Source organism: Paramormyrops kingsleyae, unplaced genomic scaffold (assembly GCF_048594095.1).
Source record: "Paramormyrops kingsleyae isolate MSU_618 unplaced genomic scaffold, PKINGS_0.4 ups128, whole genome shotgun sequence".
In the NCBI taxonomy this organism is placed as follows: Eukaryota; Metazoa; Chordata; class Actinopteri; order Osteoglossiformes; family Mormyridae; genus Paramormyrops; species Paramormyrops kingsleyae.
The window spans coordinates 12254-28018 of NW_027326066.1; the positions used below are offsets into that span (position 1 = coordinate 12254).

Below are 15765 nucleotides of genomic sequence, written 5' to 3' on the forward strand. Positions count from 1 at the left end.
AAAGTAGACCGTCCAAAGTTTCTGAGGGTGTTTTTTAAATGTGTATATGACAAAAACTCGCAGTCTTATTTAAATGATTTGGCGAAATTTCTGTCAGGCGGGACCGCCGACCCCAGAGGGTTAAAATAAAGTGCACAAAACACTACTTTTGAATTAATTATTAAATTTTGCGCATAACATTGCGATTAATCACGATTAATCAGACAAATCATGCAATTAATCACGATTAAAGATTTTAATCGTTGCCCAGCACTAATATTTACAAACAGAGTTGACCAGAAAACACATGAAATCTTGTGTTCATACTGTCTGCAATGAAATACAAGACAAAGTAAATTTACAAATCACTGCCTTTTCAAATTAAATAGCACTATTTATTAAAACATCATCATATGCTTAGAGATGGACAAGGCTGTCCATCTAGACTAATCGACTTGGAAGACTTTGAAAAAGGTTTTGAAGTGCATCCTTCAGGATAACAGCATGGACACAAATGCCAACTGCTGACTGCAAATTAACACGAATATCACGACTGTCGTTATAAGTAGCCTAAGCATAAATCTTTTAGGTTTCTCTCCATCCCTCCTCCATAACCATGCATACAGTAAAAGCTGTCAACGTTCACTTTTTCTGGTTTTCTTCTATCGTTTTTATAATCCTTTATAAGAAGAGTCGTATTTTTGTCATACCCCTTTCATAAGTGTCTTATCTAATGAGAATTCATTGCAGTAAACTTTAGGTCAGGTCTTACCTGGTGACATATACAAACTCACATTTAGTGCCCAGCTGAGCTACATTTAGGTCTGTTTTGAAACTAACTTAACAGGCACATTTCTGTTAAATGTTATTGCTAACCTCTTCATTCATAAGGCTACAGTAACTGAGTGTCCTATCCATGTGCAAGCATATAAAAATGTAGATGCATTTACCTGTGAGCGTCATTTATAAAATCATCATCCATGTAACCCTAAACTTCATGACAGTTTAGCAGTTAAATTACATCCACAGGTTCCAGGTCCGGTGTGGACTCTTAAACAGAGTCTGAAAACTTGTTTTTTTACTGATAGGCCTTTTATCACATACAGAACCCTTCTTCCATTACTTTTTTCTCCTCCCATGTCCTCTTAAGGGCTTCATATTTTATATACGCTTGAATATCTTTGTTTTATTTTCTGTGAATCACTTTGTGACATTTGATCTTGTAAGGTGCTATATAAACTACCAACATACTTACTTTGAATATGAATTTGTTTATGCATAGTATTTCCAAATAAATGTGCCATTTCCGAGTTGCAGGCAGGACGCAGGGAATGCTTTATTAGTTGTTCTTTATTAGCTGTCTTGAAAAGGACACAACACATAGCTGAAGCACTTATCTCTGTTAACACTACTACATATAACATATGAAATATGACAGAGGTTACAATTTTACTGGCATAGCAACATACGGTGAACAAATATTTGGGTAGCGAGAGACATGAGGAGCAGGTAACACGTTACACAGGTACAACGGAGGAAACAGGGTTCAATATAATCACTACTTTAAAGGACAGAACTAACAATATTAAACAAATACACAACCAGCATGAAGGATATGGGCAATGCAAATGTACATACTATATTTGCATAACTCCACAGTCCTGGCAAAGTTTGCCCCTACTGGCGTATGAAAGCCATGTACCGGGGCCACAATATTTATGTTTGTTTCATCCACTAGAATATTGTTCCCAGCTTTGCTACATGTTTATGATTTGCATGATTTTCTAAAGCACAAACCATCTATTTCTCCTGCTTGTATCTCGCTCCATCCTGAAAAAGCATATGAGAATCCACATGGGCGACGAGGCGTTTGCTCTAAACGAAGAGAATATCAGTGGCCCTGAGGCTCAGAATCAGCAACCAAAACAGACAGAGCAAATCCCCGTAGTGTGTGTGCCGTGTGTGATGTGTTGTACCTTACATCCCTGTTCTGCTGCATACATCATCATTTGTAAATGTATAGAAACATACATGGCTAGTGGATGTAGTGCATCTAATTAGAGTTGGTACAGGTAGGCGTGTCACAGATGTGCTTAGATCCACACTGAGTCTGCAGCTTTAACCTTAGATACTTTATATGTGCTGTAGGTAGGTTATGGCCTTTATCTGATCCACGCAGTGCTGTACTGTGAGATTGTGTTTGACATATAATTAGATGTAACTTATGGACAAATCAGAAGAGGTGGAAACCTCCAATCAGATTGCTGTGTTTGATGGTGGCTGTCCAATGGTCTTAGTGGGTCATTAGGGTGAATGTTGAAAAGTCTTCATATTTGCATGTGGTCAACACACCGTGAAAGGTGCAGAGGGGTGAATTACAGCCCAGACTAACCCCAGCATCCATGTATCTGTTATTAGATGGAGAGTCTGATTGAAAAGCAGAAGGACGAGTAAATATTCTTCCCTCTCCAAAGGCTGCAGACAGAAATTTATGATACAGGCAAGCCTGAAATATGTTTGTGCTGTCAAATAAAAATAATCAAACTAATTAGGCAGGAAGGCTGCTTTGTAATGACTGACTGAAGTTCCCATTAAGAAAAAAAGTATTTTGTTACAATCTAGTATCTGATACAGTATATTCATCAAATACGAGTCAGAATTCTGACTTCAGGGGGGCATTCTATTTGAAATTTCCGACTAGGAACTCGGGATTTCCAAGTTGCGAGTTCAGATGGAACCCAGCATGCACCATGCGTCACACATTATATTTACATATTTAACAGACATGCACAGCTAGGAGTCAATTAGCCATAAGCACAGTTAAGCTGAGATTCCAGTGAATGTCCAGGTACAAATATAAGCAGTTTTGGAGCAGGAGCAATCCAATGGGTACACAACTGCATATATAACTATTAACAAAGTAAAAACCTATTAAGACTATTCAAGGACCAGCAAGTGCAACAGAAAAACATTCAAAGTACAATTTATTTAATGTTACCTGTTCTTAAAACAGTTGACAAGTAATGAAAGCTGTTTGTTTATGAAGAACACAGAGACCTGGAATTCCAAAATGAACCTGTCAAATGTACAGTTTTTCTTTGACATCAAGTATTGAAGCCTTCTGCACTTTGTGCGAGGATGACAGGGATAATTTATGTATCTATCATAATAAAGATGCAAATTTGTGAGGATTTATGTAGCTACATGTTAACATTTAAGTTTGTAACAAAAAAACAGTACTTACGGAAAAAACTTAATCTAGACATAAACCAAAAACCTTTGCTGTTTTATGTTGAGACTTCATGCATCTCCTGGTCAAAGCACCTTTTACAGCAGCACCTGGGTGAGCAAGACAGCTTCTCCTTTGACAGGTACAGCATGGGCTGGATGGTGCTGCTGATATCCATGAATCCAAAGGTGAGGTAGTTGATGTAACAGTGGAAGACATCGTGAGAGAAGTACTCCTGAAATGGAAAGAGCGCCACAGGAGGCAAATAGTTGAAAATGATGATGGTCTGGATGATGAGGACCATCTTGAAGGCTTTCTTCTTGACCGGGTGCATCACATCCCGAGCTGGTCCAGAGTGCCGGAGGGTGAAGAGTATGGAGAGGTTGCAGAACAGCATGACAGCGAAGGTGGCCAGGATCATGACAGTGAAAGCCTTCTCGAATTTTACGATGGTTCCCGTGCACTTGACTGCCGCGTAAGCCAGTGTGAGGACCCACACAACCGCGGCGCACACTGACCGGTGCTGGCGGTCCTTCAGCGCCGCAAAGGTAATGGGGTGGACCACCGCCATGTAGCGGTCCAAGCAGATGCAGGAGAGGAAGAGCGAGGATGAGTCTTTGATGCCGTAGAAGAGGCGTAGCACGTACCGGAGGCTGCTGCTTGTCAGGTACATGATGTTGGCCAATTCCAGAGGAGGGATGAGGCAGAAGAGGGTGTCCAGAACAGCCAGGTGCCAAATAAAGATGTCTGAGGTCGAGGAGTCCGCTTTGTTTTTGTGCAGAAGCCACAAAACCATCAAGTTGGCTGGGATTCCCAAGAACATGTTAACATACTGCAGGCTCAAATAAAAAATGATCATGGCAGGCATGTGTTCGCACTGCTTAAATAAGGTCAATTCCTGACCTGAGGCATTGAACTGTTTACTTATAAATATAACAGAGTTGTTGATGTAGTGAATTTCCATGCTGACCAGCTATGAGGAAGCTTCCTTGGATAGTTCCTCAGGTAAGATTAGAAACAGATAGTCTGTTAATACACAGGGAGAAAAAAAACAAAATTAATATTAGGTACACTATTTTTTCCAGCTGTTACTGCTAGTGATAAACAAATAATAGCACTGTTATTAGCAAATGTCCATTTTTGGATTAGAGTAATAAACGTACTGCACTTCCAGGTACTCGCCTACCTTTGGGGTGCTTTCACACCACGGGAACTTTTTTCAGGAACCAGAACCTTTTGTTGTATTCACACCACAAGAACTGGGTCCAATTGTAATCCCTTGGAGGGACTCCTTTTAGTTCCTAATCCAGTCTAGACCAAGAATGCAAAGATCATACTTGTGGATCTGGAAAGAGTGGTATTGCTAATTTGCTTCCCAAGAAAGAACCAGGGGAGTAATGAATTATGGGACTGGTCTCCTGGCAAGGATGCAACCGATGTATCCTTGATATTTAGAGCGGAGCAAGAACAACGTTTTTTGATTGTGTCTCCATGTTTATGAATTGGAAAATTTGACCTATAACCAATGTACTTTTGTCTAATATCACCAGTGCCGGCCGTGAAACTTGCCAGACTGCCAGTGCGTTTTTTTTTTTTTTGTGGAGAATGAAAGATTGATTTGCTGGGCAAATTTAAGTAGGCAATAAAACGCAAGGAGGTGTGTAAAGTAAAAACATTAGAAGTTTCCCCATATTTACTTTTTTATTTACCATTATTACACCCCCAACTCCTGCTCTTTGTCCCAAAACTGTGAGGTGTGAGTGGGACATTATCTACTTTTTGTTTTTGCAATTTTTTGCGCAAATTATCTTATTTTGTGGAATAAGAACAATAATACATTTTTATCACTGGACCTTTTCAGAGGTACGAACACTGATGTTACCATATATTGAGAGGTGGGTGCTGTCACGCCCCACATGATTTTTTCCCCTGTGTTCCCCCGTGGTGTGGCGCTAATGAGCCACACCTGTTCCTTGTTTAACCCTGCCTCTCGTTTCAGCGCTCGTGTGGATGATCCCAGGTGCCTCTCGTTTCAGTGCTCGTGTGGATGATCCCAGGTGCCTCTCGTTTCAGCGCTCGTGTGGATGATCCCAGGTGCCTCTCGTTTCAGCCCTCGTGTGGATGATCCCAGGTGCCTCTCGTTTCAGCGCTCGTGTGGATGATCCCAGGTGCCTCTCGTTTCAGCCCTCGTGTGGATGATCCCAGGTGCCTCTCGTCTGCTCCTCATCTGTGGTGTACATAGTGCCTCCTCGTCCTGAGCTCGCCAATCCAGGCATTGTATTATTGCATGTGTGATCCTACTGCCCAGAGAGGTTTAAGGTATATCAATGGGCATGGAAACCTGGCTTCTCATTCACTGTGCATTACAGTATGACATGCTTCGTTTCCATCTGATTTTTAAAGTATTAAATCAGTCTGGGCCAGGACAATGTCACTTTTTCTATATAGTTGGGTGCCTGATGTGTACTGAGAAGTTCATATTTGCCCGGTCCAGAGAGGTTTAGGCCTCCAAAATAACTGGAAACCTGGCAGCTGATTTAAACTAATGTGTACAATATCTGATTTTTACCGTGTTAAATCAATCTGGGTCAACACAATTTCACTTTTTTATATAATGAGGTACCTGTTGTGTATTGAGAAGAATATGATGTTTTATTCAGGTGTCATATTGCAAGAGAGGTTTATTGTTAATACAACAATATACACCGGCATACAGCGTTATGAACATGGTGCATTTACATGAATCAATAAATAAATACAATTATAAATAAAAAAGTGAACGCGTGGACCGCGTACTTTAAGAAAAAATACCAATAATTTTCATGAAAATCATTTTCATTGTATGTGTAAGTTCCAACGTTGAAATTCACTTAGAAAATTTCTCAATGATAAATTGCGCAGCTTTCACCACCGTGAACGCTCCCGCTACTAAAGCCGCGAATAAGGAGCTAACTTCAGTCGCAAAACGAGACGCTGTCGAATAAGAAGCCAAATGAATCGGAAGCTGCGAATAAGTAGCCAACTTAAGCTTAAATCAGGACCAGGTTCAGAAACTTCGTTATAGAAGCCCATCTTGAGGATCTTTCACGCGTACAAATGATGAATTCTTCTATCCAGTACCAGTGATTTGTGCATTAGACGCATTGTGTCCAAACGGAGTCTTTTTCATTTCCACACACGAAAAAACAGCCCCTCGGTTTTTCTTAAAAGTATATTTTAAATATCCTTCTGAATATCCTTTGCGTTCTTATAAATTATAGACTAGGTCAATTCTGTTTTACGTCCTTCGTATTAAGCTCGACATTGCACGTATATATTTACCTTTTCCTCTCTTTGTTCTCCAGCGCGCCGTATATGTTTCTTAATCTACATTATTAAATTCCACTTTATTAAAATACCATCGTAAGTCTAGAGATGCACGAGTCTGCGAGAAAATTAATTCTGTTGGACATGCGGACTCGGAAGACTTCGCTTAAGTCTTTAAAGTGCGTCCTTCAGGATAACAGTATGGACAGACATGCCAGCTGCTGACTGCAAATTAACACGAATAACATGATTCGTTACAAGTAGCCTAAGCATAATACTTTTCGGTTTCTCTCCATCCAGCTTCAATAACCGCATATCTAGTAAAGGCTTGCGATCTACACTTTTTCTGGTCATTTTTCATAATCCTTTGTAGGAAGAGTACGTCATGCATTTGTAATAACTGTTTCATAGGTGTGTTACTTAACGAGAATTCAGTGCAGCAAACTTTTGATCACGTCGAATCTGGTGTCCTATACCAACTGTCACATTTAATACCCAGTTGTGCTAAATTTGTAATTAGGGCGTTCTTAAAATTAATTAATTACAAAAAGTCAATGCTAATCTCTTCATTCATGCGCCTACAGTACCTTAATGTGCTATCCATGTGCATGCGTATGTAAATTATGATAAATTTCTGTGCGATCGCCGTTTATAAAATTTCCATCCAGGTAAATTTTATGAGAAGTCGGCCTTTCTAATTTATCCAAAATCAAATATATGGCATCCAGTTTAAATATGAATTTGTTTATGAATTGACCTGTTATAGCAAATATTTATTCTCGCCCACGGTATTAATATTGGGTCTAGTTTTACTTCATGTCCATGATTAGCATGATTTTTTTTATTAAAAGTGGAAAGAGGAGTCTGAGCCAAAGCCGAGCATGAAACGACGCCTTTTCCGACTGCATTTCCAAGTGCGATTGTTAGTCCATTCATCCATCTTCCAGTCGCATATACAGTATATGGTTGCGTGGAAAATTAAATGTATTTATTCTTATCGCATTCATTGTTTGTCTAATAATCTAATAATAGGCACATATAAAGGGAACAAAAGAAATACACAGTACTCTGTTTACCTTCCCGCATTGGCGAGTGTTTTGTTTTTTAATTTAATTTTTTTATTGTTTTGAGTATGCAAAATGACATGCATTGATAGCGATGATTTCATTCGAATAAATAAAATACGTTTACTTTTAGCTTTCTTACCAGTACAATTCACCCCAAAACTATGGAATCAATTTGTAAATGTAATTGTACGGCGAATAAGATTAAAAGAATTCAATCCCCAACTGGACAATGCCTGTATAATTAATTACAGCTGGAACATACACCTGTGTTGAAATAGGCCTATATATAAATCTAGCAACAACAAAAAAAAAAGTAAATGATAAAACCTATTAATGTGTATGAAACTAATGTACAATGCTCAGTTTTTCATTTTATTTTTTGTAAATGGAGAAATTAAATTAGAATCTCTCCGTTTTATTGTACCTGTAAATCATTCCCAAATTGCTGTGTTAATTGCATTAGCATTCCTGAAACTAATAGTGTTAATTGTAGTTGTGGTATGATACCAGTACACAGATAGAGGCCAGCTCTCTACATGGTGAAATCAGACTGGTCTTACCCGTGAGCACGATGGCAGTGTATGGATGTCACAGTCAGTCTGTCGTCAACCTTCGTTTGTAAGTTTTGCGCTGAGTCACGACCAAAGACGAGAGAAAAGGACGACGTACAGTGTGGCCAAGCACCACCGGAACTGCGGCCAGGCCATGGAGGTCAGTGGGAGAGACGAGTGGAAATTGCCTGCTGGTGGACTGGTCTTAGGTTCCTTCTTCTTTGCAATGGAGGGTGCAGGTTCTTGAACTACAAAACATTGTTGCAAGACCCACCTGGAGCTCCTGGCACTGAATGGACACTGTGAGACAAATGAATGATAATGAAAATTAATCAGCTGGTGGAAAACACCAAGAAACTGTAATGATGGGCACAAATCAGTGCTGATGCAACAGGCAATGGGTGCCTGTCGGAAATGCGGCGTAAACAAGTGATGCAACAGTCGGACGGTACACTTCTGAAAGTCAGTGTAACAAAGTGTAACATCTTACACGTGGATGACGTGGCGGGTTTGATGACAGGTGGCGGATAAACCAGGAGGTGAGCTGGCTTTTCTACACCCCCAGATTGCTCTCTTGGTGCCATATTTATAGATTTTTGGCTAAACAATTAAGTTTTATTGGTGTTCAATTCTAAAGCAAGTCTATTGAGTATGTGGCAGTTGACTTTATTCATTAGGCAAATATACATGAAGTGTAAGTGCATGTAAGACAAATAAATCGCACCCCTGCCAATGAAGCTTAATATGAATGTATTAGGTCTGGAAAAGCTGTTGGCCAACATGAGGATCCAGAGAACATTGTCAACCATGTTAAGGTGGAGTGATGTCTGATAAAGGTATAAAGAGAAAATAACTGGACTTCTTGGTTTTCAAATCTCGGATCCTCAAGAAAGTCGTGACACGGCTATGAAATGATAACATGGAGTTTAGGAAAACAAGGCCCTTAGGGGAAGACCGCAGGGTGGCAGCGATGTCATCAGCACCAAGCACATTAACAGACCCGGTAAAACTCACTGCTTTCATGGTGCTCCATAGTATGGTTTAATCGTAGCCAAAAGCACATCACATTTTCACTTTAACTTGGCAGATTGCAAAGCTGAAGGCTTCGATACTCTGTTTGTTGATGGGAGTGTTTCCAGTGTCAGAGTCCATTCAACACCTCGGAACCAAGGCATGATTCCGACGTTCAGGTGGTGCAGACTGCGGTGACTTTAATGGAGTGCAAGGTCTCATAAGGTTCAGTGGTTAGAAGGTCTGTGTCCATTGCTAAGGTGTACATCAGTGGCAAGCATTCCCACTTAAACTAGTCTATTGCTGTTTCAGGACATGAAAAGAGAGACTCTCATTTGAAGTAAATGCAATTTAATGATAGCGGTTGACTCCATTCTACAAAATGCACGAAATAGCTGTTAGTTTATTGTGAATTCTGACTAAGAGTTCTATTCCACACATTTGGTTGTATCCACCTGCTAATATTGCAATTGGCTGGCTTGTTGATGCTTGCTTCTGATCTATCTGATCGCTAACTAGACATGTCATTTACACAAGTTAGGTAGGGGCCCCTAGCGAAGAACCTGTCATTAAGTAGGTTTTTTTGAACCTCGATGTCATTTCTATTGTCACCGTAAACATTTAATATCAATAAATATATATTTTTTCCTGTTACTTGCTTGTATGGGGAGGATATTTGTTTCTCCAGCTGATAATCAATTACAGTTAGTCTCATAAGTTATGACTTATCTGACTGATCGACTAAGAAACCCACTGCAGCTCAAAGTTTTCTTGTTCATTTGATGTAAAGTGTCTGGAGAACTGCAATGTGTGAGATTTTAGTCCCTAATCAATAAACGAGCAGTTCTCCAATTGTGTTGGGAAATTAAAGAGATATTACATGGAACACATTTAAGTGCTACGTACTTCATGCTTTATTGTTATTTACAAGCGACAGCAGGTAAACGAAGACTTAAACAGAATGACAGAAGAAAACGCCTGTGAATGGAGTGAATTCTCCTGGAATAGGCTGGATGGATGGAACCATAAAACATGACCAGTCTGCTCTGACATACAAATGCATACAGCTCTGTTCAAAAAGTGACCAGGATCTCTCACCATTTCTCTATACTCGTACAAGTTCAAATATGAGTTATAATTTAAAAACACAATGCAAAGCGCAGGTAGGATAAAGAAAAAACATTTTAATACATTCAGAATCTTTCTCAAGTATCACTCCTGCACCTTCCCACAGCAATCGGCTAACACAACACGCCTGATAAGGAGAATACAATTCGCTTAGGTTATCGGTGGTGCATGTATGGGTTCAGTAACCTTGCGGTCAAGCAGGAGTTGACAGTCCTGTCAAGTATAGGACAGTGGTTTCAATTTTGCAATACTGCTAAAACATGTCAAAAAGATCAATTAGTAATAAAAAAAGGTTAGAAGCTGTACTCGGGGGTCTATGTTGTTGTTGGCAGCTTTCTAACTCCTTGATATTTGTTGCGTGCCTTTATGTTTATCCAGACTAAATAGTTATATAACTGTAAATAAGGATTTTTCTCCTTTTTTAGATCTAATTTGAACTCATTCTTAAACTCACATGTACATAAATGGGCTCATGAAAAAACTACGTTATTGGTGACACTAATTTACAATGTATACGGAACCTACTAAAGATATTTATCTTATGGGTAAAGTCATGGGTAAAGTCAATATATCATTTTAAAATAATATATATATATATTTAAATCCACTTTTAGTCATTTTAAATGAGCTTTGCCGTAACACATGAAAGATAGAATGTTTTCTAATCTAAAAATGCAGGATGTGTAAACATCTGTTTGATGGTAAGGGTCATAGCCTTCTCTGACAAGACACAGCATCCATCAGTCAAACAAGACTAATTAATATGTAAACAGTACGTACTGCATATGCAGAAATGCCATCTGCATTTGCGAGAAATGGAAATTTCCATTGGCTTCCTACATTCTTTGGACCACATTTTCAAAAAGGAGAGCACCCCCATTGCAGTTTTTTGGTTCATCCCCCCTCAAAAGCAACAGCATACAAATAAGCTCCAAAACACAGTCCCTCAGAACACCAACACTGAACAGTCAGTTTCCTTAAAACCATTATCTGCAGATTACAGACTACGGGGGACAGCAGCATGTCTGTGTGGCCTGAAATATCAGCACAATGCAGTATGTAGTGTAAACAGACGTCCCATTCAGGGATGACACAGTCCCTGGAAGAAATCTGTACGCCACCAAGATTGGGAGTTACTGGTTATGGAGGGGTAGAATGGAGAATGTACTGCGATTCCCTATTACTTAATCCAATTTAGAGCTGATCACAACATGCAGATCCAACTCAAGCTTGTTCGACCTACAGTGACCTACCTCTTCCCCAGCATCACACTCGCACCAACTTGAGAGAGGGGGGGGTCGCAAAACATCGGTCCTGTTCCATCAAACACAAACACTTCCGCGATGCCAACTGCACCACCTTCCAGTCACTTCCGTTTCCATTTGCCGTGGGGGGTGCAATCGGATGAAGGTCACAGCTCAAGGCCGCAAACCTCTTCAGCATGCAAGTTCCTTTCTCGTCCCGCCCACACGTTCCCCCGTTGGGGAATATTTGCTCTTTCTCAGGTCATTCACACTCACTGAAGGGATTTTTGGGGGGGGGTGGGGGGTGTTGATATTTAATCAAAAATGTAGCACTGAGCCAATCCATCCATATTAATGGTAAGGTCCGAAGGATGAGTGGTTGTCGTCTTCTTGGTTTGGCAAAAGCCACCAGCACTGCCGAAATATTCCCTGTCGGCTTTGAATACCAACCATCCATAAGGAAGTGTATAGCCACTATTAGGTTAATTAAATTCATGAAGAATTAAATCACTCCATTAAGGGGGATAGCTTAAAACAAACCAAGGGTGAAAATAGTTTCTCATTAAAAAGGTAATAAAAGAGTTTAATGGGATTCACTCCAACTTGGAAAGTGACTGATGTATTTCCAATATAAGCCTCTTATTAAGAAGCTTTTTTCAAGTGATGGAAGTAGGGTTCATCCCTGGAAGAACTCCATAGTACAAAAAGTAGAGGGAGAAGAGGGGCAAGCATCGTGCCAGTGTCTCGCAAAGGGTCAGGTGAAGGTGAAGCTTGGGTCATGGGAGTGGCCAGATGAAGGCGGAGCCTACGTAGGCATGGTCATGGGAGTGGCCAGATGAAGGCGGAGCCTAGGTAGGCATGGTCATGGGAGTGGCCTGATGAGGCAGAGCCTACGTAGGCATGGTCATGGGAGTGGCCTGATGAGGCAGAGCCTAGGTAGGCAAGGTCATGGGAGTGGCCTGATGAAGGCGGAGCCTAGGTAGGCATGGTCATGGGAGTGGCCAGATGAAGGCGGAGCCTACGTAGGCATGGTCATGGGAGTGGCCAGATGAAGGCGGCGCCTAGGGAGGCAAGGTCATGGGAGTGGCCAGATGAGGCAGAGCCTAGGTAGGCAAGGTCATGGGAGTGGCCTGATGAAGGCGGCGCCTAGGTAGGCAAGGTCATGGGAGTGGCCAGATGAAGGCGGAGCCTAGGTAGGCATGGTCATGGGAGTGGCCAGATGAAGGCGGAGCCTAGGTAGGCATGGTCATGGGAGTGGCCAGATGAAGGCGGAGCCTACGTAGGCATGGTCATGGGAGTGGCCAGATGAAGGCGGCGCCTAGGTAGGCATGGTCATGGGAGTGGCCAGATGAAGGCGGAGCCTAGGTAGGCATGGTCATGGGAGTGGCCAGATGAAGGCGGAGCCTAGGTAGGCATGGTCATGGGAGTGGCCAGATGAAGGCGGAGCCTAGGTAGGCATGGTCATGGGAGTGGCCAGATGAAGGCGGAGCCTAGGTAGGCATGGTCATGGGAGTGGCCAGATGAAGGCGGAGCCTAGGTAGGCATGGTCATGGGAGTGTCCTGATGAGGCAGAGCCTAGGTAGGCAAGGTCATGGGAGTGGCCAGATGAAGGCGGAGCCTACATAGGCATGGTCATGGGAGTGGCCAGATTACAGCAGAGCCTAGGTAGGCAAGGTCATGGGAGTGGCCAAATTACAGCAGAGTCTAGGTAGGCAAGGTCATGGGAGTGGCCAGATTACAGCAGAGTCTAGGTAGGCAAGGTCATGGGAGTGGCCAGATGAAGGCGGAGCCTAGGTAGGCATGGTCATGGGAGTGGCCAGATGAAGGCGGAGCCTAGGTAGGCAAGGTCATGGGAGTGGCCTGATGAGGCGGAGCTTAGGGGGGGTTCCAGTCACAGGAGTGGCCAGGGCAAGGCGGAGCCTATGGTTGTCCCCGCCCCTTTGGGTGGACTCAGATGAAGGTGGAGTCCAAAGTGCTGTTGTCATGGGCACTACGAGCTCGTGCCTCAAAAAGCTGCTTGATAAGAGCAGATTTCTCCTGTTCTAGCTGGGTAATCCGCTCGCTCTTTTCAGTCACTTCCTGAGCACAAACGAAAAGCAGAGGAACAGGGGAAGGGATGGTGTTGGGAAGAGAAAAGGCAGAGAAAAGGACAGGAAAGACTGTTCAGTGGCAGATTCAGAGATAAAACTGGAGCAGGGTTGCAGAAAACAATGGCTTATTGATTTTTTTGATGATTGTGTAAATGTCAAGGGTTGTAGCAGAGTCTGACCTGGGTGAGGAGCCGGTTCTGGTCCTTCAATCTCTGAATGGCATTTGGTGCAGTTGGGGGAGGTGGCTGTGGGTTCAAGGGGATGGCCGGTGGGGGAGCACCATGAGATGTGATGGGCTACACAAGTGAGGAGGAAAAAAAAATGTGACTTTGAAATTCCTGCTCAATACAGAGGCCTTTGCTCAGTGAATATCTGCTAACTTCAGGAAAGGGACCCCAAGGGTGGAGACAGTGCTAGCTTTGGCCCACCACACAAGAAAGTAACTATCCATTAAAACCAGGTAACATAAGGCAAACATGTTAGAAATTTTTTCAGCAGGATCAGTGTGCATTTGTTATATGCAGAGTTACCAACAGATGTTGGAAGCACCGACAAACCGACAAGAAGGTGAAACATGAAACAGGGCGACTCTCACTAACCATTCCGGAGCAGGAGATGAGATCACTCAGGCAGCGGTTGACGTCCTGCAGCTTAGGAAGCAGGAGGTTCAGACGGCCCTGACCGGACTCCGGGAAGAGATCCTGGAGGTGATGATAGTCGAAATAAGAACAGAAAACAGTGTGTCAGGTCTTACTAACCACACTGGTGGGGCATCATGTTACCATGCTGGTGGCAGCTAACGTTAGTCAGCCCGGCCATTATTTTAAGATTAACCTGAGGCGGTTTTGATAGCTTGGATGCAAGCAGCAGAATCAGGATCATATTCACCGTGCTGGGGTTGGTCTGGCCCATTTGCCTCTGCTTCTCTGCCACATTCTGGATCTGGTTCTGGTACCACTCCCGGGCCCGTTCTATGACGTCCAGCCCAGCAAGCAAGGAGTCCTTTTCCTGCTCCAGTTCCTTCATCTGCTTCAGCTAGGTGATGGCAAAGAAGGAAGATGGGACCTTATTCACCTTTTGTAGCAATGCATTATGGGTAATCCGTTGCTGAGGTGCCTGGAGGTCATTTCATTTCAGGGAATTCAAATGACAAGGAGTTTCGCCTCTAAAGACAAAAAAATGCACTTAAAATACTGTCAGCGTTGATTCATAATATGGAAATAGAGCTGGCAGCTACTTGGAGCAGCTTCCTCCTGAAGTCATTCTGAAACACTGGCCCATTCCCAGCCTGTTGTCATGGCAACGGCAGGCAGCGCTTCACGCTCCGTAAAACCCGGCTTTTGGACACAATTGCACCTCCTCCTCGCACCTTCAACTGTTCACTAACTTACGCGGCACATTCGCTCCTTTCACGCCGTTTTTAACGACATTTTAAATAGCTACTTATTGATAAGCATATTTTCAAACAACAGTGAAATACGGTCACTTATCCCAGGACCTATTAATCAGAGCTACGGCCAGAGAATGGGTGAACGTGGGGGGTGGGTGGGGTGGGGACGGGGGTGGGGGAAGTGGCAGCCATTATATGGGGAATAAAGTGCAACCCAAAATGTCAGGCTGTGAGTCTGAGTGGTGGGCCGGAAAAATGCACTTTCTATAGGGCTGAACAGGGTGGGGGGTTTACTACACAATGGGGGGAAATTCTGCACGGCTGAAAGAGCAGAAGCTGGAGATGATACAGCTGGGGTCTTGCGGCTTACATCTATTTCTAGGCTCGCAACATCGCCAACAGGCCCAAAAGCGAAAGTCACACCACGGCCTCCACCAATAAGCTTCCATGAAACAAAACACAGCCACAGACGGACAGAAGGGCACCGAGCGAGAGCCTCACCCTTCTGCATCCATCTTCCAAAAGAAAAACGTCACTCAGCACCGGCAAAATCGAGGGTCCCGTGCCCTCCCAGACATCAGCTCAGCTCTCCTGAACATCGCAAATCTTATCAGCAGCAGACAGGCAGTCAGTCAAAATATCAGCCCACGGACACCCTGTACTCCTACAGAGCTTCACCTCTTAACCCCTTGTCTAAATATTGACATGCGGCATACATCACAGATAAACATTTGGCTCCCAGTCCAAGCACTGCCCAACTGCCAGTCCTA

The 15765-nt window shown here is 42.8% G+C and overlaps 2 protein-coding genes across 3 annotated transcripts; both read right to left on the reverse strand.

The window, feature by feature from the left end:
* Positions 1-1330: 1330 nt before the first annotated feature.
* LOC111847477 (uracil nucleotide/cysteinyl leukotriene receptor-like) lies at positions 1331-6198 on the reverse strand. The gene has a single exon (XM_072708554.1). The coding sequence runs from the start codon at positions 4170-4172 to the stop codon at positions 3267-3269; it is 906 nt and encodes a 301-aa protein (XP_072564655.1). The 5' UTR covers positions 4173-6198; the 3' UTR covers positions 1331-3266.
* An 851-nt stretch (positions 6199-7049) lies between these two features.
* LOC140587018 (suppressor APC domain-containing protein 2-like) lies at positions 7050-14749 on the reverse strand. Of its 2 annotated transcripts, XR_011988783.1 has the most exons (5): positions 14494-14749; positions 14205-14306; positions 13785-13901; positions 11525-13594; positions 7050-8432 (listed from the first exon to the last, which is right to left on the reverse strand). XR_011988783.1 is itself a non-coding variant. In XM_072708552.1 (4 exons), exons 1-4 carry the CDS (start codon positions 14629-14631, stop codon positions 13466-13468), a joined length of 486 nt encoding a protein of 161 aa, XP_072564653.1. In that variant the 5' UTR covers positions 14632-14749; the 3' UTR covers positions 10034-13465. The 2 variants fall into 2 exon arrangements, 1 of the variants encoding a protein (XP_072564653.1); XM_072708552.1 differs by lacking the exon at positions 7050-8432 and having other exon boundaries at positions 10034-13594.
* Positions 14750-15765: the final 1016 nt, after the last annotated feature.